At 41.8% G+C, this 23,576-nt stretch overlaps 1 protein-coding gene across 3 annotated transcripts; it reads right to left on the bottom strand.

Annotated features, from left to right (window-relative positions):
* Window positions 1-1,024: 1,024 nt before the first annotated feature.
* COPZ1 (COPI coat complex subunit zeta 1) lies at window positions 1,025-22,450 on the bottom strand. Of its 3 annotated transcripts, none has more exons than XM_072134667.1 (9): window positions 22,293-22,450; window positions 9,440-9,508; window positions 9,075-9,156; window positions 8,073-8,164; window positions 7,440-7,495; window positions 6,918-6,995; window positions 6,251-6,302; window positions 3,382-3,420; window positions 1,025-2,078 (listed from the first exon to the last, which is right to left on the bottom strand). In XM_072134667.1, the coding sequence occupies exons 1-9, from the start codon at window positions 22,308-22,310 to the stop codon at window positions 2,031-2,033; spliced, it is 534 nt and encodes a 177-aa protein (XP_071990768.1). In that variant the 5' UTR covers window positions 22,311-22,450; the 3' UTR covers window positions 1,025-2,030. The 3 variants fall into 3 exon arrangements, with proteins under 3 accessions (XP_071990768.1, XP_071990767.1, XP_071990769.1); XM_072134666.1 differs by having other exon boundaries at window positions 22,228-22,311; XM_072134668.1 differs by lacking the exon at window positions 22,293-22,450 and adding an exon at window positions 13,250-13,272.
* Window positions 22,451-23,576: the final 1,126 nt, after the last annotated feature.

Here is a 23,576-nt window from a genome sequence, read left to right as displayed (position 1 = left end):
AGGCAATCTCCGACTCAAATAGAAATCTGCTCTGTACAAACTATATAACTAATTTGTTTAAATTGCGCACCTGATGGTACTTGACTCCCCAAAAATTAGCCAGAATTAATCCGGATTGCAGTGATTCCTGTTGGAGGGGCTGTATGGCTACTGCGACAACTGTACATATGTGGTGGGATTGTGTCCATGTGCTTAGTATTTGGGAGCATATCTTTGAGCTCATTACGAAAATCTGCAACAGGACCATCCCCCCATGTCCAGCTCTTGCCCTTTTGGATATTTATACCAGTACCTTCACTGAAAAAGAAAAATGGTTAATTAGTTGGCTATGCGCAGTAGGGAGATTGGTAATTGCGCAACAGTGGAAATCTTTAAATTCTATCAAACTAGATATAATAAGGGAAAATATGAATGAGTGCTATAATTATGATAGTTCTATGTGGGAACAAGGCCTAATTAACAATAAGAACTTTAAACAAAATTGGAATGGCTGGCAGAAGTTGATTTCTGAACTGTAGTAGCATAAGGCCTACTCAGGCTATCTTTTGGTTGACCGAGAAATACCCCATTGAGGGACGCATGGGAGAGTATGAGGTAGTTACGCTATGTTCACTCTGCCCCTTCTCCCGATCTATACATTTCCCTTTACAATTTGCTCTCTCTTCGCTCCCTATAAGCTGGTTGTAGTGGTGCCTCCCTCTCATATACCTTAAGATAGTTTTAAGCCTTACTGTTCCTATCCCCCCCCCCCTAGTAAAGTGTCATTTAGGTATTTAGATATTTGGAGAAGTACATGATTGAAAGATTTTTCTTTCTTCTTTAACTATGTCTATGTTATATGACTAATAATAAAGGATATTTATTTAATTACACACCAAACAAATAATTACACATCAGACTCATATATACTATAATAAAACACGGTGCCACACACGTGCCGTACATGCGTCCCCCATATGGTTGGGTGAATGTAGCCTTATTTACCTTTTATTCCAGTTCAGACAATCATACCAAAAGAGCAGTCTGTATTTTGACAGTAATTTATTAACCATCATATAGGTCCAATTTATACAGCACATTACAAAGTGTAATGAGGAAGAATCCCAGTTCATAAAAGCGGCTTCAGGACCGAGCCTGAGAACAGAAGCAGATTGTTACTTTACATAGGGCCTATAAGGGTGTGTTCCTGAAGTCTCCTTCGCATATTGGTCCATTTGGTATACATTATATTTACTACAGTAACCCATACGGGCCCCCTGATACCAGTGCCAGACTGTGTGCCGCCTTGGACCCTGCGTATGCAGGGCAGAGCATGAAAACGTTAACCATAGACATAGGAGCATTATTACAATTTAGATGTGGCGTGCTCTATCAGTCACTCACTAGCAGGGCAGCAGTAAGTATAGACACACACAAACTGGCAATGGATTATAGGATAAAGATATTATGGGGAAAATTCATCAGAAGTTTCTGAGACCAAAATTGTTCTAGTTGCTCATGACAACCAATCAGAGCTCAGCTTTCATTTTCCCACAGCGGTTTATAAAACGGAAGCTGAGCTCTGATTGGTTTCCATGGACAACTAGAACAGTTTTAGCTCAGATACTTCTGATAACTCTCCCCAATTTAAAGAAAGGTTTGTCAAGTAAGGAGGCATAATGTCCCAGAAAAGCACATGTAGCGCCACAAATTATCCCCCTTCACATGTCTAATACACTTCAGTGCCATTGCCCTAAACATAAGGAGGGATATTTATCACATGTGTCAGAGCATTACTGTCCTAGTTGCCCATGGCAACCAATCAGAGCTCAGCTTTCATTTTCTCACAACTGTTTATAAAATGAAAACTGAGCTCTGATTTTCGGTTTCCATTGCCAACTAAAAAAGTTTTACCTCAGACATTTCTGATAAATCTCCCCAAAGGTCTTTATACAATAAAAAATAAGGATGGGGGGGGAGCAGGATAGGAGGGACTAGGGCGAGTCCTCCCATCAAGATGGAATGATCAGATCTGGGGTCGGTATTGTCGGCTATCGTAGAAGAGACCACTTGATTTGCTCCTTCGCAGACTGCAGGACCTGTAGTGAGGAACACATGGCAAATATACAATTAGTATCATCTCAAAAGAATCACCAATACTTATAAGAAATTGACTGATTGACGGGGAGTCCAAAACTTTGCATCCCAGCTCAGCAGCTGTTTGACAATACTGCAGCATTGCAGCTCCTCACTGCCACACACAGTATAGTGGCAGTGCTTTGTATTGCAGCTTAGCCTATTCTATAAGCCACAAGATGAATAGATGTGCAAATCACAAACGTGTAAGACAGAAGCTTCCAAGAGCTGGTCAGTGGGGGTTCCAGTTTTGGATCTAATATCATTTAAAGACCCTAAGTGATTTAAAGGAAACCTACCATCAAAATCTATCATAATAAACTAGGGACCCTTACTTATAGATCCAGGCTACACGACTGTGGCAATCTTATACTCATTATCCATGGCCTCCTTTCTTCTTCAAATTATGCTAATATGACTGAAGGGCTCTGGGGGCGTTACCAGAGCCCCTCTGTGCTGTAGCTTCACAGACTGTTACATTATCTCACTGCTGCTCCTTCAGGACATCCTTCCTTAGCATGCTTTATTTTCACAAAGTGGGAGGGGAAAGTGCTCATGTACAGTGTAACAGCCTGTAAAGCTACAGTACAGAGCGGGCTCTGGTAAAAAAAAAACCCAAAGCCCTTCATTAGCATAATCTTAAAAGTTGATGTTAGACGGAAGGAGGCCAAGGAGAAATGTAAAAAGATTACCACAGTCACAATGTCCGGATCTAGGAGTTGGTGCCCTTGTTTATCATGATGATTTTTATATTAGATTTACTTTAAGAATAAAGAAATCTTGAGTCTCCTATAAGCAGGCATGCTGGTATGATGATGTTTTATGCAGAAAAGCCTAGTAGAGTATGACCTACCGGAGAGAACTACCATGCAAGTCATTGATCACAGCCATAAACACATCTGTATAAAGCTGTTCCACATATCAGACCCTCGTCAGTACATTCTCTATTACCCCCTATGTTCCATGGCTTGTTGTGGGGTCAGACAGATTCACTGATATAACTTATAACTTAATATGGCTGGACATTAAGTCTGGGACTCAAACACATTAACACGTAACCTACTGAATGTTTGCTGTGGTTTCTTAACTTTTACTAAAAGGCATAATAATCATTGTGTGCCATTGCTCAGCAGGAATCTTTCTTTGAATGATAAAGATACATTAGTGGCCACGCCATGGGTGAAGTGGGCCCCAGTTTGGGTGAGATCATCAGCTCCTAGCCATAGGCTGAAAAATCTCCACTTATCTTAGTATATGTGAACCTACCTGAGAGACTGTTTGTTCCGTGAGAGGCACATCATCCCCCTAAAAAACAGAATGCCACATGTTCAGTATCAATTCCATTACTTACTGTACATTTAGGAGGCTTTGGTCTCTACCTGAACACATTGATATTAAACAATGTAACCTCCCCCCTCCCTGGCACCCTACTGATTGTCACCCCACCAGAGCCGCACTGCCAGCTCTTCCATCACTCTGCAGCTCAGCAGGTGGCTCTGCCAGTAGCTGGGCACAGACTCCTAGGAGAGCACAGCAAACCCTGTAACAGCATGCTAATGGAGCCCATAAATCTGCCTGCTCAGCAGGCATTCACAGGGAGCTGTGCGGAGGGCCCAGGGGACAGATGCTAGTAAGAGAAACAACATATGGCCACACGGCACTTAACCGCTTCACCACTGTCACATCCAAAGTACATCTAGCAGATCTCATACTGATCACAAGAGTCTCTAAAGAGAGTCCTCACACCGGCCTGCCCTGCAGATCAGTGATATTCAATACTCCCCATTATATCTAATAAGCGATCACCGGGTCTGGAGTTATTTTATGGGTTGAACCCAGCAACAGTAATGTACTATAAAACTTGTCTTCTACGCATTCTGCTTTACCTTCCCCAAGTACATGTGTATAAATAGAAGAGATTACTTGTCCCAGGTTCTGGACCAAAAATATGACAACCTCTACATGCATCCATCAATACAAGACTAAAAACTACAAATCAGTATTTAGCTACACATCGCTCCAAGACTAGGAGTAACTTTAATCTGGAACCTCGTGATAGGGAAGTGAGATTCCTATTCCTCAACTGATATAGATATCTTCCATTTAAACAAACAAAAACAAACAAAAACAATTTATTGAGTTTTTAAACATACATTTGGTTTCACATGACAGGAGAGGTATTTTCAATTCCGGGAAACCCTTTTGCATATTCAATTTACAAAAGTAGAATCAACATGACAGATGACTAATAGACATACAATGTGATCCAAAATGATATTTCTCAAATTTTATCTATACTTATGTATATTCAACAGAAGTCCCTGCACAGTCGCTAAGTAAACATTTTTTATTTTTAAAAACATCTGTATATACAGGCAGTCCCCAGGTTACATACAAGATAGGGTCTGTTGGTTTGTCCTTAAGTTGAATTTGTATGTAAGTAGGACCTGTATATTTTATCATTGTAATCCCAGCCAGAACTTTTTTGGATTTTAAAAATGTTGGGTTGTCATAAGAATCAATATTAACACTAAAGCTTCATTACAGACGCCTGTGATAACTGTTACAGCTGATTATTGTAGCCTAGGACTAAAGTACAATAAATTACCAATATCCAGAGGTCCGTTTGTAACTAGGGGTCTTATGTAAGTCGACTGTTCTTAAGTAGGGGACCGCCTGTAATGTGTTTTAACCCCATCTTGCATTTATCCACACTTGCGAGGACAAAGTTTGTGCTATTAATGTGCAATGGTAATCCACAGGAGGGTCTAATTTCTAGTAGGGATCAGGAAGGAATTAATTCTACTTCATGGTAAATTAGTCTAAGTGATTCAGGGTTGGTTTCCGCTTCCCTCTAGACCATCTGGAGTTTGGAAAAAAGGCCCTGTTCTCTCAGTGAAGGCCTAGTTCAACCCACTTATTGACTTTAGAGGATAAGTTGTTGTGTAGCCTTGTGATTAGTAAAACTATTTGTGGACTGGTTTCTCATATTTCGGTAGCTCCAACTCCCTAAGGACCAACTCCAACAAACTCTTTCAAGCAGATGTGCCAACCTGAACCCAGCGCATCCAAGACAGACCATTGTGTTAAGTTCAGCTGTACTTGGATCAGGCTGGTAAATCCATCCAACATACATACCAATTTTATCAGACTAAATGTAGTTGTAAATTTCAGGTGTTCTGAAGACACAGAGAAAACATGAAATTTTGCTGCGTAACATAACTGGAAAAATCTTAGAGAAGATAACAGAGAACTACTAAACGCTAGAGATTGGAATAAAGCACTCAGGGCGAGTTAGAACCTACTATTAGCTCCAGCAGCCTCCGAAATTCACTTCTTATACTACAGATTTATGCAAAGTGTGTATAAAAAGTTGGAGACCAACAGTTAATGCCAAAAGGTTGGTGCCACCATCCGATTTCTAAGAACCTTAGCTTTACAGCTCCTAGGTTTTGTGTTTGGCGGCAGCTTACGTTCCATAGAACAATCCAATATGTCAGCCATTTCTTCTGCCCGACATCTGCCATTGGGAGATTGATTAGGGATACCCCTTTACATATAAGATAATTGCAAGATACCACTAAAATAGTCAGTTATATACGAGTCAGGTGCAGCTCACACCACAATTCGTGGTGATCATAGCCAAGGTGATCAATAGGATGGTAAACAGAAGAGCCATCCCTTCCAGGTGTCCATTATTCTAGTCCATGGAATAGAGACACCCATGGTTATGGTGTTGACTTGGAATAAAATTGTGTTTATTTAAAAGAGGAAATGGAAAAACATAATCTACAATTTTCCATTCAGTAAGTAAAAAAAAAAAAAAAAAAAAAAAATTAAATATACTTTTATTTCTAAAAGGGATCATTATAAAAAAAGGGATCATTATAAAAAAAAGGGATCATTATAAAAAAGGGATCATTATAAAAATAAGCCCACTGTATGGCATCTATTTATCATACAAGTCATGCATATGAAAACAGCTTACCCGTGAAATATCTGTACAGAGATGACTATTGATAAGAATGTGGTATTTTTACACATTTTTTGGTTGAATTCATTCACCAAAAAAAATGTGTTCAAGTCATAAGGTTTCAATAACCAAATTGAATATTCATAGACCACAGCGACATACCCTCAAGGCAACGCGATGAACCACTTGCTGGGGGTCACTTTCCAAAATGATGCTGTAAATAGACATGAGAGATGAAGATTGAATATATAATACCCAAAGTAATTAATAAAAGATAGACTACACTCATGGTACACTGCTGGCAGGTGGAGAGCCCCAGATCTTAGGGAGTTAAGGAAGAGGCAATTCTTCTCTCTCTTTATAGCCGGAGTACGGCTGCTCAATCTGCAGCAGGCTATGATGGAAGCATTCCTAATGATGTCATTACACGGATACATAGCCGCTCGTACGCGGTAATGACATTGTTAGGAGCTGTTCTCCGCGCAGGGTCTCGATGGCGGTAACTGCTGCGCTATCACAATTCAAACAAAAACAAGCACAGACGGGGAATGTACAGACTCCAGATTAGCGCTTCTATTTACAATCACACGAGGATTTTACTGTCTCCATTTGTGAATGTGAATTGCTTTAATGTTCATGCTGAACGCTTAACCACTGCACTGCCAGTCATTTACCCCGACTTTATAAGATGGGGAAGAGCACTGGAGCATTTAATGCGGCATAGACTTTATAACCTGAGAAATAGATAGAGGTGACACACAAAACAGAGGGGGAACAGATGTCGCAGGATATATCAGAAGTTAGACCGCAAAACCAATTCATCTCTTACCCGCCATCTATGATCTCATCCACCGCCAGGAACAAGCCTTCCATGTTCTCCAGCAGAGTTCTCTTCTCAACATTTTTCCTGCAGAATCACAAATATCTGTCACCAGTCATATTTCTCCACAGGCCACAGAAGTACTGTCAGCACCGGCAGATTTAAAGGGATACTTCCCACATGGGTTCATTTTTTCACCCGTTATTTTAAAGGGGTTGGCTACTTTATGTAATGTTTCAGTGTGGGGGCAGGATAAAAGGTAATTTACCAATATACATATATTAATAGTTCTGCTCCACTTTCTTGATATGTTAAGTGAAACCTCCTGTCTTTTACCTCATCAGCCAGACATTCCTGTCCATAAAATGGCTGCGGATGGAGGTCGTGTGATCTCTAAGTGTCCATGAACAATCGCCCTGGCAGCAATTGCAGTGATAAGTATTTACACCCAAATATTTATGATCAATGTATGGTTAAAAATAATAAGAAAGATAGTGTAGGTGTTGTACACATAGTGATCCCTTTGCTTACCTTAGCATCTGACTTAATGAGTCAAAGAGGCAATTGAGAACAGCCATCAGCATGAGCTTTTGTGGGAGGAAAGGAAAATACAGAAACATGAGAAAATACATCCCAATTCCCACATCATCTTGAATCTCAGAGATTTTTCTGGGCGATTCTGGATATGGTGCAGAATAATTTTCTTATGATTAAAATATAAATGTAATCTACTTTGCATATGGACCAGAGAACTTAATATAATGATACAGAAACCTTGTATATCCACAGCCCAATAGATCTACCCCAAGTAGTGAATTACTACAAGTATACAGCGGTATCATATGTATATATAGATTGAAGCAGGACTTTAAAACAAAGACCACCCAGATACATCAAGACCTTGCCACTGCACCCATTTATCTTCATATAGAGAACATGCCGGCATTACGAAGTTTATGGGATGAAAGTCTTTGCTAGTTCACTTCTGTTAGGTGCGTAGACTTAATGATCACCATTAGATTATATCGCCCTATTAACATGCTGTCGAATGCAATTCATTAATATTAGCTAATGTACACAGTGATATAATGGCTCTGAGCACAGGCAGGGGTGATGTTATCCAAGCAAATGACTGCAGCTTCTAGAACAGGCTGTGAAACATACCTCATTTTCGTGGGAACTTCCAATGACATAGAAGTACAAGTCAATGCTGCTCTTATACACCACAGTCAGACCCTCAAGGAGAGCGATTTCACCTGCATAAAGAGGAACGACAAAGCAAATGAAAGAGTCCAACACTTGTCAACAGTGATGTACATTACTTTTACGTAAACTCCGTATGAGTGTGTTCACCCATTCCCTACTCCTCTGATGAGGGACTGTGCATGTATGTTCTAATGCGTCATACTCAGAGCCTCAGATCTACATGTAGATAAAGTCTAACCTGCAGATTCTGCCGCTGGGCAATGACCCTTCGCGCCCATTTGTCGTGGAGAGGGTGCAAAGATGGAAATAATTGTAAACTGGTGGTTCACAAGGCATTGTGATTATTTCAGGGCTTGTCCTCAAGAAAACTGCTATACAAGCCCTTATAGATCTCCCCCACTGGAGTTTTGTACTCTTTTACCAGGACCATGTGATCCGTCTGCACAGAAACACAGCTCAGGAGGAATGGTGAAGACAACCGGGCAATTTCTTCATCCACTTTCAGAAGGAATTTTAGAGGATCAGCACAAAACATTGTTCCTTCTAAGCTCTAGATGATTTTAACCAATCAATAGAAGACAGAGAACGGCAATATTGTATTTCTGAATATTCAAATCTTAATAACAAGAACTTAATAAATAAATCCCACGTTAAAAACAATAACAATATATGACCTCGATCAACCCTGCTACCGATAATTAATTCACAAGAGGGCATTTATGTCAACCAATATGCTAATCCTATGTACCATCATACATTTCATGATGTAATTGTATGCTGCATTCTGCTGTACTATACTGAAAAATTCAATAAATATTGTTATTAAAAAAAAAAAAAAAAAAAAAACAACAATAACAATTTTATTTGCAGGTTTTCAGTTTTCCATCGCGTCAGTCTGTATGACTTTTCTCCTTAGTGGCTGGTATTAGAATGGGATTGGATCAGGTGGTGTCCACTTACTGTCCGTCCGATGTGTTTTATTGAAAATGTTCTTCTCAAAAGCCTTCTGCTCCTTCACCGAGGGATAGGTCTCATCGTAGTACTGCAGAATTACAAGAAAGGAGGTCATCTAAAGTAAGAAATGCCTGACCCGAAGCATTCGGACCACCGGGATCCTCAATGATCACAGGAAAAGGGGGAAATTATATCAGTCCCCAGTATAATGGAGCAGTAGTAGTACATGCGAGGCCACCGCTCCTTTACCAGACTGATAATGAAAGAAGCTGTGATCCAGCATGGACACTACCGAGTGTATAATCCAAATGTATAAAAGTAATGGAATCCCACCTCTACATCCCCTTCATATGTGCGCGGTGAATATTTACCTTAGCAAGCAGCCTCTCGCCATCATTGTCCAATATGAGGACAGCTTTCACTGTGTACAGGGAGGGGTCCTGCCAGAAAACAGAATACATAGAAGTCACCATCACTCACATCCGCACCCTCCAACCCCCAACAAGAGAAGCCCGGACGACTATAATGGACTGTTAAATGGACCTGGAAAAGGAAAACTGACAGAATTCAAGTTAATTCTTTATTAGACCTGTGTCTGTCCACCCCAGAAATATCACAGCGCCTGATAAATCTCAGGGATCTTTACTGTCTATGTGAATACCGTCTACCAGTTATTTTGCTTTGACTATGACTTGGTGCAATGCAGGAGCAAAAAACTACATATGAAGCTCCACCCCTTATTGCTAGTTCACAGATAAGCCATGCCCCCTTGTCAGTCAGTAAAAAACATCAACACAAAATATGAGGTACAACTTATTCATCGCAGTTCACACCTTGACCCCCCCCCGGGCGGCCGTCTGTCCTGGGTGCAGCAGAGCCCTCGAGACAAAGTTCTGTGATGCACTGACTTCCACATACTCACAGCCTGAGTGTATAACAGAACTTCACCTCAAATGCCGATGGTCACGCGCTCCGTAGACAAGGAATCACTAGTGCCCTGGGCACAGCATACATGCTACACAGTCATATACATCCCTACCGCCCCGCAGTAGAGACTTGCATTAAGGAAGACAACGGTATAGAAATAAAATATAATATATATAACAATAACAAAAAACATTACAATACCAGCAATTGGTCAGTTATTCCTGAAGGGATAAAGAACAGTCATGTGATCAGTGCTGTCAATCATTCACCTTGCAGGCGCCAGCACTGCAGGATTGGAATTGAGAATTTTCTTTATGTACAACTTCTTAATCTTATGCAATTTTTTAAAATTCCTTCTGTGATCACTCAGTGGCCATGTGGGCCTTAAACGGAGCCCAACACCAGATTTTACTACATTAAACTACCAACCCCCTCATGTAGGGTATGAAATGTCCTTTCTAGAATTCCCTCTTATGTGAAATCTCATCCATTTACCTAGACAAAGTTATGTCAGCAGAGCAGTCATATTTTGCATGAGCTTAGTCAAGTTTAGAAACTGCATGCGGAGTATCCCTTCAGACAGCCCCATCCTCGCTTCTATGGTACCTACATACAGGCTTTAGGTGTCACATTAAGACATTTTATTATTATATAGCATTGGTAGCTCACAGAACCACAAGCCTATGACTCTCCACTGCTCATTTTCATGTGATTTTGTAGTACCATACACCCTTATGAAGTCCCACAGTATGTGCATGAGGCCTGGCTTTTCTTAAAAAAAATCATGAAACTTTACACAATTTAAGAAGAAAATGAATAGATTGAAGGGGTTAGTATTGCGGGCTCCCTGCTGCATATGGAATATTTGTAGAAGGTTCTTCAGACTTCTTCCTCCAGGAGCGGCACAGAAAGCTATGAATATAGAGCAGGTGGTGGAGGGCCGTTCTAGGCAGTGAACTGAAGAAAATGAGTCAATAAACAATATGCAGCAGAAATGGATGGATCAGAGTAACGTCAATGAGCTCTTCAACCTCCACCTTCTACCAAGTACAGTACTAGATGGTGATCACAGCTTCCCGCACTGATGCTAATTCAGTAATAAATTGGCAGATGGGCGTTACTATTTCAGGCTGTATCCCACTCTGGTATTGACTATATTGAATATCAGCAATGACTATTTGACCATGAAGCGACATTTCCCCCTTGACAAGAAGAAAGTTGAAACTCAAGAAGGAAGAAAAGAGGAACACAGTAATACAGAATAGGCCTCATAAACATGACCGTTTTTAGACGCAAAAAGTGTCTTCTGCAACTCCTTCTACATTATATACAGTAATATCTCTACAGACACATATGGTGTCCTTTTAATGACAGGAGAATCTCCCCTTTAAAATAATATCAGGATCGAAGTGACATCTACTATTACAACTTGCAATTTCTGACTATTTTTTTCAGCATCTTAACAGTGGAAATCTCCATTTCTGTGGCGCTTACAAGCACAATCCAGATAGGAAACATAAGGGGGATTCTCCTCTTTAATAGGAAACCAGAAGTCTAGGTGCAACAGTACAAATGATATAAGAGACGCATGCGCCACCTGCCGTTTCATTCAATTAGTGAGGATGGGATCCCCACCCATCAGATTGTAATCCCGTATCCTGTGTGAAGCTCATGTCATTAATATTCAGAGGTGAATGCAGAATTTCTGGGGTCCCCAGCAACAGTATGTCTATAGGAAGCCCTGTTGCATAGTCTATTGCTCCCCGCTCTACTATAGTTGTACTCTGTAATGGTGTGCAGGGCAAGCGCAGAGGATGCGAGTAAGCTTAACATATAACAACTGGTCTGCATCGGACCCCTGTTTTGGGCTCCCCTGCATGTGTGGAGCTATAAGCAATTGCACGTGTTGATAAATGGTAGAATCCGTCCATGTGTACATCTTGAGTACATTAGAAGCCCAGGAGGAGAATGTTTTCCCGTTGTGCCAATCATGGTCTATACTTTCTATAAAGCAAACTGCTAAGCATTTTCCAGCCCTTGTAAACCCCATTCATTACCAGGAGGCTTTGTGTTAATTAATCAGAAAACATCCCATTACTAATAAAGCGGAGAGAGCCGCAGCGTCCTTTTAATCATTTCACAAATCTATTGCTAGTGGGTCACGACAGCTACAAAGCGCTGGAGCGCATGATTTATCTCACTCTGGAGATGGAAGATGAGTGATCTGGATGTGACGGCGGAAAGTAAGTAATTAATTCTTATGTGCGCGTTATTTACTACGGCTGCAATTACCTTGCAAAGGCCGATGGAAATAAATACTGACCTGGCCATTAAAAGCTGGACAGGCGGTGACATTGCTATATGACACAGCGCTAATTGTGCCGGGGGCTTCACATCACTCACAGACATACCTGGAATCAAGAGCGCAGAGCCCGACCTATCTCCTGCTCAGACTCCTATAACCCGCAATGCAACAAGGATCACTAAGGTCACCGCAGCAAATGAAGTATCTTACAGCTGCTGACGGCTCCCTGCCTGTAACTGCTAATGCATCACTGTACAAAACATGGAGTATAAGGGGGCTGAGGTCAGGCTATAAATAAGGATTTAGACTGTATAAATCACAGAACTGCACTTCAACATTCTTTTTTCACACAGTGCAGGACTGATACATTCTTATTTTTTAAGGGAACCTGTCAGCAGGAAATGACCTGAAAAAAAAACACCTCTGTGAAGCAGGCTAACATCATCCAACTTGCAATGAGATGTAAACTGGTTGTATAAAGCCATGGAGGTAGAGAGTTTAGCACTGAAGTTAAGTTCTCCCGTCCTCACTAACTAACTTATGATCCACGAAGGGGCATCAGTTACCGTGATAGGGGGCATTCTATGGCAGGGCGAGATGGACTTCAGTGCTTAATTCTCTGCCTCCATGATTTTATACAACCAATTTACATCTCACTTCAAAGTTGATTTTCTTGATGATGTCACCACATTGGGCTGTATGTATATACAACCCCCCCCCCCCCCACCCCTTCCCCAGAAAAATATTATCTGGAATGATTGTTGATAACATACTGGTAGTGGTTGATTAAGTAATTTTCTACTGACAGGTTCCCTTTAAAGGAAGTACACCAGCAGTATTGATATTTTTACAAGCAGCTTGCATACTAAAGGTAGGAAAAAAAATCAGCTCTACATAGCTGCTACCCAACATTGTGCATATTGGATATGGTCATGGAATAACTACACACCATGCCTTATAGCCACAGCTCCATCTGATGATGTCCAGGTATCGTTCATTGGCGGGAGAGTATAGTAAAGGTTTCCGCAAAGGGAGAAACATATTCCTTTATTCTTCCTAGTAGACAATATCTAGAAGAAATAAGATTCAGACCATGGGATCAGGAATCCTCGCTGACTGATGACCGAGTCTGTCTTGCCTGACTTTCTAAAAGGTTTGCTGCAGATAGATAGAAACCTTGCATTTACTTTCTAGAAACAGAAGGGAGCAACTACAACAGGAGCTCACAATGGACGGCAATATAGTATTTAAAGGAATACTTCATGTGAAACCCATTCTCTGTGCACAGGTCCTCAGGAGGTGGATCATGACACAAGGAGCCTCCCTAGTGTTCTCTGAGCCTCTGTACCATACACAGCAGATTATAGCCGGGGTTATGCTTTTCTTCTCCATTGAAAAAGTGAAAAGATGGGATCTGTCAAAGCAGGAAGGAGAACGGAGCAGCCTCTAGCAGGTAACAGCAATAGAACATAGCACATATAGGATCATGTGGCACGAATTTAGGGACAAGCCTGTGATCAATAAGGATGACACAGACAATTACAATATAAAATTAACTGGTGAATTAATACACAAATGCATGGACTGGATACATAATGTACAACTTGGCCCAGGTAAGGTCCTCGACACATTATGTGGCTCTTGCTGCATGTGTCTAAGTAGTGGCCAATACAGATGAAACAGAATTACAGTGTTTTTTATCGTAGTAGCTGCAATGTTACAGAAGGGTCAGTGGAGTATATTCCAATCTTATAAACCAGTGATGGCCTATGCCTTGTGTGCCATAGGTGGCTCTCAGAGCCCTCTGTGTTTGCACTCCAGCTGTCACTCAAGGATACAGTTCAGCAGACAGGACTCAAGGTTTCCTCCAGCAGGCCAGGATGTGCTCAGCACAGTTTTAAAGCGACACAGTGAGACAGTCCTGGGAGTATCAAATTATGATTTGAACTCATGCTCCCGGCCCCAAAAATCTAGATGTTGTAGGGGCCTGGGAGGAAAGCTCCATTCATAATTTGGATTCCCCCTCCTTATCTCAATGGTATTGGTGTCCTCAGATGCGGTTATTGAAAGCCCTGGAACAGCAGTGGGCAATAAGTAACTGTGTAAAGGGAACCTGTCAGCAGAAAGTGACCTAATAAACCACTACCAGTATGTTGTTAAGAAGCTAAACACCTTCCAGATCCTGCTTCTGTAATGACCCAGCTAAGTGACATCATCCAGAAAATCAACTTTGAAGCAAGATGTAACTTGTAAGTCAAGGAGGCAAAGATTTTTACACTGCAGACAAGCGCTCTCTTCCTCAGAAATCCCCCTGCTCTGTAACTGATGGTCCAGCATCCAGAGACATCAATAACTAGAACTGCTGAAAGTCCAATGCACAATTTCACAGCTTCAGTCCTAAATTCTCCACCTCATTGTCTTTATACAACCAATGTACCTCTCACTTCAAGGTTGATTTTCATCACCAAGGTCCATGAAAGAAACAACAGCTAGGTGTCACGATGCTTGACAACATACTGATAGTGGTTTAAGAGGCCAAGTGCTGATGACAGGTTCCCTTTAAATTGCCACGTTGGCAGTGTGCAATAATTAAATTGGTGTTGGGTTTCAGTTTGGGCACTTGGTCTCGAAAAGGTTTACCATTGCTGTTATAAACCAATGGCTCATGCATGGAGGTTGGGCATCACAAACATAGCGCGAGTGGTATAGCTAATGATATATATAATAGGAATATCACCTTCCAAGGACAAGTAGTTATCTAACAGTTTTTTGGGTTTGATGATAACATGCTAACTTACAGTAAATTAGCCTATTTTTTATTCTAAGATTCATGCAAGTACAGTATGCATGAACGATAATGATCCTTCTTTTTACTACTGCCCTGCCATATATATTCATATATTTATGTGACTGCAGCAGCCAACAACAAGCTCACATACAGTACAAACACCCAGCGTCACCAATTAGTTGCAGTCAATTACATCCACGTATCAAAAAAGGGAACAAACTAGAAACACGTGGAGACAAAACAGACGAGTACAGATTAAATTACGGTTTTAAAGAGACTCTACTGCCAGTTTTGACCATAGAAAGCTGCAGACAGTGTTGGGTATTGTCCCTGTGTAACCATACCTCAGTGGATTTTACTAGTAGCAGCAAGACTACTTATATTCCAGGATTGTAGCCGGACTTCAAAAACTGTGGGGTACTGTTTGTGGATTATACCCCCTGCCAGAGGTCGCACTAACTTTTTCAAGGCAGAGTAAAAATACTCCTCTTAGCATTTTGGAGGAGTAATTTTAGCCGACAAGGAGTACAAAAATTGTAATACTGCAAATAAATAATATGTAGGCATATACATTGTTAAAAAGGAGCTATTTATGCAGGAAAATCATAACTAAAGAAGTTCTCCATGCATAAGCTGGAAATAACACATTTTTCTGCATCATACACTAAACATAAGCATGAAGATGGAATCCCTACCTTTACTGAAGCCGAAAATCTGTCAATCCAGAACAGTAGAGCATGCGAAAACAAACTTTTCAATAACCGCTGAATTTGAAATAAACTTGAAAAGGTGAAACTGGAACTCAAGTTCAACTCAGTTGAACTCGGTAAAGTCTTAGCTTTAGCCAAAAATTACAGGTGTGACCTGCGTGTTTTTTGCTTCCAGAGTGCCACTGCTGCCTGAAAATCAAAGTTGCATTCAACTGTATCATTTGTTAAGGAAACTGAAGGTCCCTCCTCGGAAATTCTAGACAGTGCTTCTAGATGTTTGTCTCCTAACCTACTGCGTTTGCTGGACTTTATCCTATTTTGCGTAGAAAATCCACGTTCACAGCAGGCTGTAGATAATGGTAGAATTAAGGCTACAGATGCCAGAGCACAGAAGTCTGGATAAATAAGCACATCACCAATCTTGTAAGAAAAAAGAAGTTGGCAGAAGTCTGTCATTTTCATGCCTTTGTACCTTTTGAGAAGGTCGGACACTTCCAGCCATTCCTTTCGTAAACCCTCCTCACTTGGAAGTTTGCACTGATAGGTGGAGGCTATAGCTTCTGGTACACAAAACTTTTGAATAACATTGTTCAAAGAATCATCTTTTGAGATATTGTGGGGGAGAGACATTGGATTTAATACCTGATCAAGGTCACAAAGAATAGATAAATCTGTTAAACTGAAGCGCTCACTTAAATTGTTTAACAGATTATTAAGAAATTTTTCCTTCACATTTTTAAACTCAGCTTCTGATGTACTGCGATAACTTATTTTAATATCTCTAAAGTACCCTCCACTTGCAGACATTTGGGACAGGAATGCTGCAAGATACTTTCCTGGTGCCTCTCTCATTGTTTCTAACACTAAAGTTACTGCTCTCAATTCACTTAGTAGAACAGAAAAGTTTATATCTTCTGTTTGGAACACCCTACTAACTCTATTGATTACTTCAAGCACGTCTCTTAGTAAGCAAAGAGTTGCAATGAAAATGTATTCTGAGCATCCTTTAAGTAATCCAGGAGCTCGGTCACATAAACTACGTTTTTTTGTAGCCACCAAGTCTGTGAGCACTAAAATAACGGCATCAAAGCTATCATGTAAAGCATCCACAGCCCTTCCGAGTGAAAGCCATCTAACAGAATGAATTTCTTTAAGCGAAATTTGACTCTGCTCCAAGACTTCCTGCATTTTCACTAGTTTTTCATGCCTTATAGTAGAGCTGTTAAAATAGCTATAGAGCATACCAATGAGATTTTGCTCATTTCCCAACTGGGAGATTCCTTCAGATGCTTGCGATATGGCAAGTGCCATACGATGAGCAATGCAATGAAAATGCAACATTAAAGGAAACCTTGCCTGCAGTTTTTTTCCTACTCCATTGTGTCTGCCTATCATTACTGCTGCACCATCGGTAGCAAGGCCTAAAATTTTAGTAAAGGAGACACCCCTTTTCTCCAAAAATATTTTTAAAACATTAACAATGGCATCTGCAGAACACTCTCCATGCAGCTCTAAATTTGCCCAAAAGTGTGTCTGTGGCACACTGCCATTAACTGTTCTGACATAAAGTATCATTTTATGATGCACAGCAATGTCAGTGGATTCATCAATTAATAAAGAAATACATGGACTTCTTTTTATTTCATTCTCTATGTCTGATGCTATTGTTTCAGACAATGCAGACTCTATCTCTGTAAGCGTACAGTGATGAAGGTTAATGTGCTTTTCTTTAATAGCATTATTTCCTAATGATTTTATTAAGGTCATAATGGGCTTAAATTTAGACTGGGGCATTTCTTCTTTTCCCATAGTATACAATGTCCTAAATATGGCCATTTCTCCAGGAGTTGCTTCCAAGGATGCTACCATGAATGTTTTGGGCACAGTATTTTGATGTGCTACAGATAATAAAGATGCCTTATGCTCCACTGTCTCTTCGTGACGTAAAAATGTAGATCGCTGCAAGTTAACGGCACCACTTGTCGCCATTACCACTTTCATTTTTGCTCGCCGGCATTCGCAACAAAAAGCCCGCCCACTTTTTTCATTGAATTCCAGCCATGCGAATTCACGTAGCCACTTAGATAAGAATTTGTTGTGTGTCTTACTTTTTTTAGACAAGGGTTGCTCAGAGTCAGCGATGTTATCACTTGAAGGCTCTGGAGGACTTACTATATCACAGCAGTCACTATTACTACTGCAGGCAATAGGAACGGATTCATCCATTGCAATATTTGCCGCTAAATGTGAGGCATTAGTAGAATTATCTGTGTCCTGTTCTAGGGCCTTTTCAGTATTTTCACAAAGGTCAGATCTGCTGGTGTTGGTGTTCTTATTGAAATATTTTAACAAGCTCACTTGTTTTTTAACTGACTCCATTACTAATCTGGAAAAAAAAAGAAAACACAAAAATTGCTTTCAAACATGGCTTCTAGCTAACGTAACTGAGGTTGTGTTCACACAGGCTATGCTTGAATGCATTTAGATATTCAAGCCAAGTGCTTTACCAGTACAAAGTTACTCCTTATAGACAATATTGTCCTCATTTCCGATTGCAAGTGTTTCAGCGGAAACACATATGCGATCGGGCAAGCCTTTAGCCCACAGCTTTTGAGTTTCAAAACTGTACACAAACGCTGTGAGTGAACACACCCTCAATGATCAACAAATAGTTTCAGCCAGGGGTGGGAGAAAATCAACCCTTACCAGCTGAGGTAGCTTCACAGATCTGAGTCTCTGACTAAAAATGAAGGCAGGGTCACAGCAGGGAAGCAGTGGAGGTGCTCTGGAAGAAGAAAATGAGTGTGGTAGCAGCAGTGGGTGGCAGTAGATGGCACTCTGGAGGCTGGAAGGAGAGGTTTCAAAGTCACAGGCAGCAAAGGGTTACACTTTCGAAAGTCAAAGCAGCATCCTCAGGGTGGTTTCCCACATGACGATTGTGTCACGTTTTTAAATGCATGCGTATATGCACTTTGGCCAAACCTCCTCCCACTTGCGTTTGGGATCAGTTTAAAAACGCTACACAAATGCCACGAGGAAAACCGCCCTCAATGACCGACAGCAAATAATGTCAGGGGTGACTGAGCGAATAATCAACCCTTACCAGCTGAGGTAGCTTCACAGATCTAAGTCTCTGACTAAAAATGAAGGCAGGGTCACAGCCAGGAAGCAGTGGAGGGGCCCTGGAAGATGAAAATGAGTGTGGTAGCAGTGGATGGCACTCTGGAAGCTGGAAGGAGATGTTTCAAAGTCACAAACAGGCAGCAAAGGGTTACACTCTAGAAGCCTGAGGGCGCTTTCACACGATGCGTTGCGTTTTTGATGCATTGCAAAGGCTTCAGCCTTCATCACATACTTGGGTTACATTGCATTTCCACTGCATTCTAAAACTAAATGTAACCTCAGCATGTGATCAAGCCTGTAGCCAAAAACATATCAAAAAATGTGACACAACGCATTGTGTGGTTCAAATGTTATGTTTTTCAGATGCAGTTTTTGGGGCCAAAAACTGGTGTGGATGAGAATGGGTGGGAACATATAATATATACATATAATCCAGCAGTTTGCAGCCTTTCACCTTCTTCAATGGGCAGCATGTGAAGACTTTGGTTACACATGATCTGATAAAAAAATGAGGCCCTTAACCCCTTAACGCTCTGCGCTGTAGCTCTACGGCGCAGAGGTATAAGGGATGTATGAAGAGGGCTCACGGGCTGAGTCCTCTTCATACAAAGGTGGGGGTTTTTGCATTTTGCAGAAAACCCCCACCGCTAATAACCGCGGTCGGTGCTTGTGGCTATTAACCCTCTCAACGCCGCCGGCAAAGTCGCCGGAGGCGTTTAAAAGACGTCGGCGCCAGTGGCTCATTGTACGTATGACCTGCAAAAATGCCATATATTGCAATACTGTAGTATTGCAGTATATGGTAGGAGCGATCTGACCATCTAGGGTTAATGTACCCTAGATGGTCTAAAAAATAGTGAAAAAAAAAGTTTAAAAAATAAAAAAAATTAATAAAATATTAAAAGTTCAAATCACCCCCCTTTCCCTAGAACGGATATAAAACATAATAAACAGTAAAAAACAAACATATTATGCCCGATCTATCAAAATATAAAAACGGTTACGGGCAGCGGTGACCTCCGAGGCGGGAAATGGCGCCCAAATGTCCGAAATGCGACTTTTACACCTTTTTACATAACATAAAAAATTAAATAAAAAACGATCAAAATGTCACAGACCTCAAAATGGTAGCAATGAAAACGTCGCCTCATTTCGCAAAAAATGACACCTCGCACATCTCCGTGCGCCAAAGTATAATAAAGTTATTAGCGTCAGAAGATGGCAACATTTTTTTTTCTTTTTTGTACACATTCGTTTAATTTTTGAAAATGTATTAAAACACAATAAAACCTATATAAATTTGGTATCACCGCGATCGCACCGAACCAAAGAATAAAGTAGGCATGTTATTTGGAGCGAAGAGTGAAAGTCGTAAAAACTGAGCCCACAAGAACGTGACGCACGTGCGGGTTTTTTTAAATTTTTCTACATTTGGAATTTTTTTTCAGCTTCGCAGTACACGGCATGTTAAAATAAATAACATTATGGGAAAGTAAAATTTGTTACGTACAAAATAAGCCCTCACACAGGTCTGTACACGTAAAAATGAAAAAGTTATGGATTTTTGAAGTTGGAGAGCGAGAAATGAGCTGAAAAACCCTGCATCCTTAAGGGGTTAAATTGATCTCATGTACTATAAACATCAGGGCCAATACAGGGAGCTTTTCTGCCCAAATATAAGGTCCTCCATTTACCTGACAGAGGACAAATATAAACATTTGCCTGCACCTGGTAATCCACCTGTATTACACTGCATGTGCAGTGTGAATGCCTCATGTCTGTACTGTTCTATGTAACTACTGTGTATGCAATCACTTATTCCTTGCAAAAGTGCACAACCACTATAGGTGAAACGCCACAGTCTTCACTGTGGCTGTGAAATAGGCAATGTACATATTTTAATTACACATTCTGAAACCGCTCACCGGGACCCAGGAACCACACTGCTTAGTCCTGACTTCCGCAGCTCCCGCCGTCTCCAAGCTCCGCCCACAGCAAGTGCACAGTCAGGAGGGGCTTGAGTAATATGCAAGGTTGAGGGGCAGGCGTGCAGCCAATAACAAAGCCCCATACACGCTGCTTAATATCAGCAGTGTGAAAGGAGCTTGGTTATTGGCCTTGTGCGCAGAGCGGTGCGCGGCAATTCTCATTATGATCGCGAATCGCGATCCTGAAAATGAGCGCGTCGACCCGCGCGCTACACATGATAATCGCCATGCGTACTTTTACGCATGGCGATTATTTTGGGGGGTAATCGTGCCTCATCACGCGTCATAGACGCGTGGTGAGGCGTTAATGCGACCTCTGCCCCCTGCTATTCGTCACTGCTGTAGCAAGCTCATATCCCAATACAACAGCACGTACTCTGGGGGAGGGGCGAGCGTAAATACATTGAACAGATGTCAAACAACAGTGAAACAGAGTGCTCCAAGTCCAGCTACAAACCTGGAATATAAATACATTTTTATAAATCCTGTGGCACCTAACAACACACACAAAGAAATGACTATACAGATGTCCCTGACCAATAACTAACACTGCCCGGATGACACATTCACTTTACTGTTCTGGTTGCTGACCCCAACATCAGACAAGAACATTGTGCCAAGCAATGTAATATCTCCTGTGTCACTGCACCATCAGCAGATCTGAGGTATATTCCGGAGACAGAGCGGATATCAGTGGAGATTCCACTATTACTAACTGATCATGACTTCAGACCTGAGTCTCCCAGAGCATGAGAATTATGGAGATATTGCAGTTACACCATCTGTTTACTGGAGCTGCACCATACAAGTGGAACTTTCCTTTAAGTCCAGCCACCTATCTTCTAGTGATCAGTATCTGCACTACTGCTCTCCTAGGACCTTACACACATACAAGTAACTCATCCACTGCTGGTTGAGGCTGCTGTCACAGCGCACAGGGGTATACACTACTGACCTCCCAGAACCTTACACACATACATAACAGGTAACTTATCCTCTGCTGATGGAGGCTGTTGCAATAGCGCCATCACCAGGGCACACAGTGATATACACTGCTGCCCTCCCAGGACCTTACACACATACATAACAGGTAACTTATCCTCTGCTGATGGAGGCTGCTTCCAGCTGTTGCAGCGCCATCACAAGGAAACACAGGGATATACACCAGGGCTCCTATGTCACACACTGCAGCACAGTCCTGTAAGGCAGCACACACAGCTGTCAGCTGGGGGTGATGTGGGCCAGGCCTCTTCTGCCGTGCAGTCACACAGCCAGTACACCTCACACAATACACAAAATGTCACATTCTCACACAGACCTCACGGTCCTGAAATAACCGCCACAGCGGGCAACGTCCCATCCACACTCCGCGGCCTCACTCACCAGCAGCACCGCGTCCATCTTCCTCAGTCTTGCCGACGTGGAGCAAAGCGGGGATTGGTGATCACATCTGTCAGTCAGCACTACAAGCTCCGCCTTAGCAAGATTATCATTGGATACTATCAACCAGATACCGGAAGTTTGCGCGCTAAGCTCTTCTATTGGTCAACGTCTGCAGGTCTAACGTCACTTCTAATTCACAGGCGGAAGTTGCTGTCATTGGTTAGCCGGCTTCATTGTGTTTCGCTAATTGGCTCATGTGTCTGATAAACCCCGCCCATCCTTAGCTGTTACGTTCTCCTCTGGCTTTCTTGGAACTGGCTGAGTTTCTAGGAGGAAATGAAATGTTGTCCACTGATTGGTGCAGAATGTAGACCAGTAGAAAAGGACTTGCAGTTGCTATGGTAACTGGTGTCTGAGGACGTGGCTTCCGCAGTGAGGTTCCGGCTGGTGCGGCCTGTATCCGCCTGACAGGAATACGCTGGGCTTATACATGTCATACATGTGTATCCAGGCTCTAGTCACACCTACTAGTCACAGGAGCAGGGAAACACACTGGTTGTGCTGTTATTTCAATGCAAGATGATAGAGCTTCCACCATTACTGTATATTTCCTATAGGGTCCACTATTACTGTATATTTCCTACAGGATCCACCGTTACTGTATATTTCCTATAGGGTCCACCATTACTGTATATTTCCTATAGGGTCCACTATTAGGGCTCATTCACACTGCCGTCTGCGGGGCAGTACATGCGGCCGCATGTACGTCCCCATAGACGGCAATAGCGGCACGGCGGGGATCCAGTGACACACATGTGTGGCACCGATCCGGGCCGCACACCGCAAAAAGATAGAGCAAGCTCTATCTTTCGGCGGATGTGCGGACGTGTGCCGCTATTTCCTATGGAGGGAGGAGGGCATACCGCGTGTGAATGTACCTGTATATTTCCTACAGGGTCCACCATTACTGTATATTTCCTATACTTAGGCCGCTTCTCCCCATCTTTGACTCCTTGGGGGAGATTTATCATAAGTCTCTTAGAGTAGAACTGTTCTAGTTGCCCATGCAACCAATCAGAGCTCAGCTTTCATTTTCCCACAGCTGAGCCTTGATTGGTTACCATGGTCAACTAAAAAAGTTTTAACTCAAACTTTTGATAAAACTTGATGATAAATCTCCCCTTAAAGAGGTTTTCCCGCTAAACAAGTGATTCCCCTTCAGGACAGGGCCTATCTTGCTGATGGTGGGGGTCTCAGTGATGGGACCCCCGACCAATGTACCCT

Source organism: Engystomops pustulosus, chromosome 2 (genome assembly GCF_040894005.1).
Source record: "Engystomops pustulosus chromosome 2, aEngPut4.maternal, whole genome shotgun sequence".
NCBI classification, from domain to species: domain Eukaryota; kingdom Metazoa; phylum Chordata; class Amphibia; order Anura; family Leptodactylidae; genus Engystomops; species Engystomops pustulosus.
The sequence above is the reverse complement of the archived record's forward strand: the minus strand, read 5'-3'. Positions and strand labels throughout refer to the sequence as shown.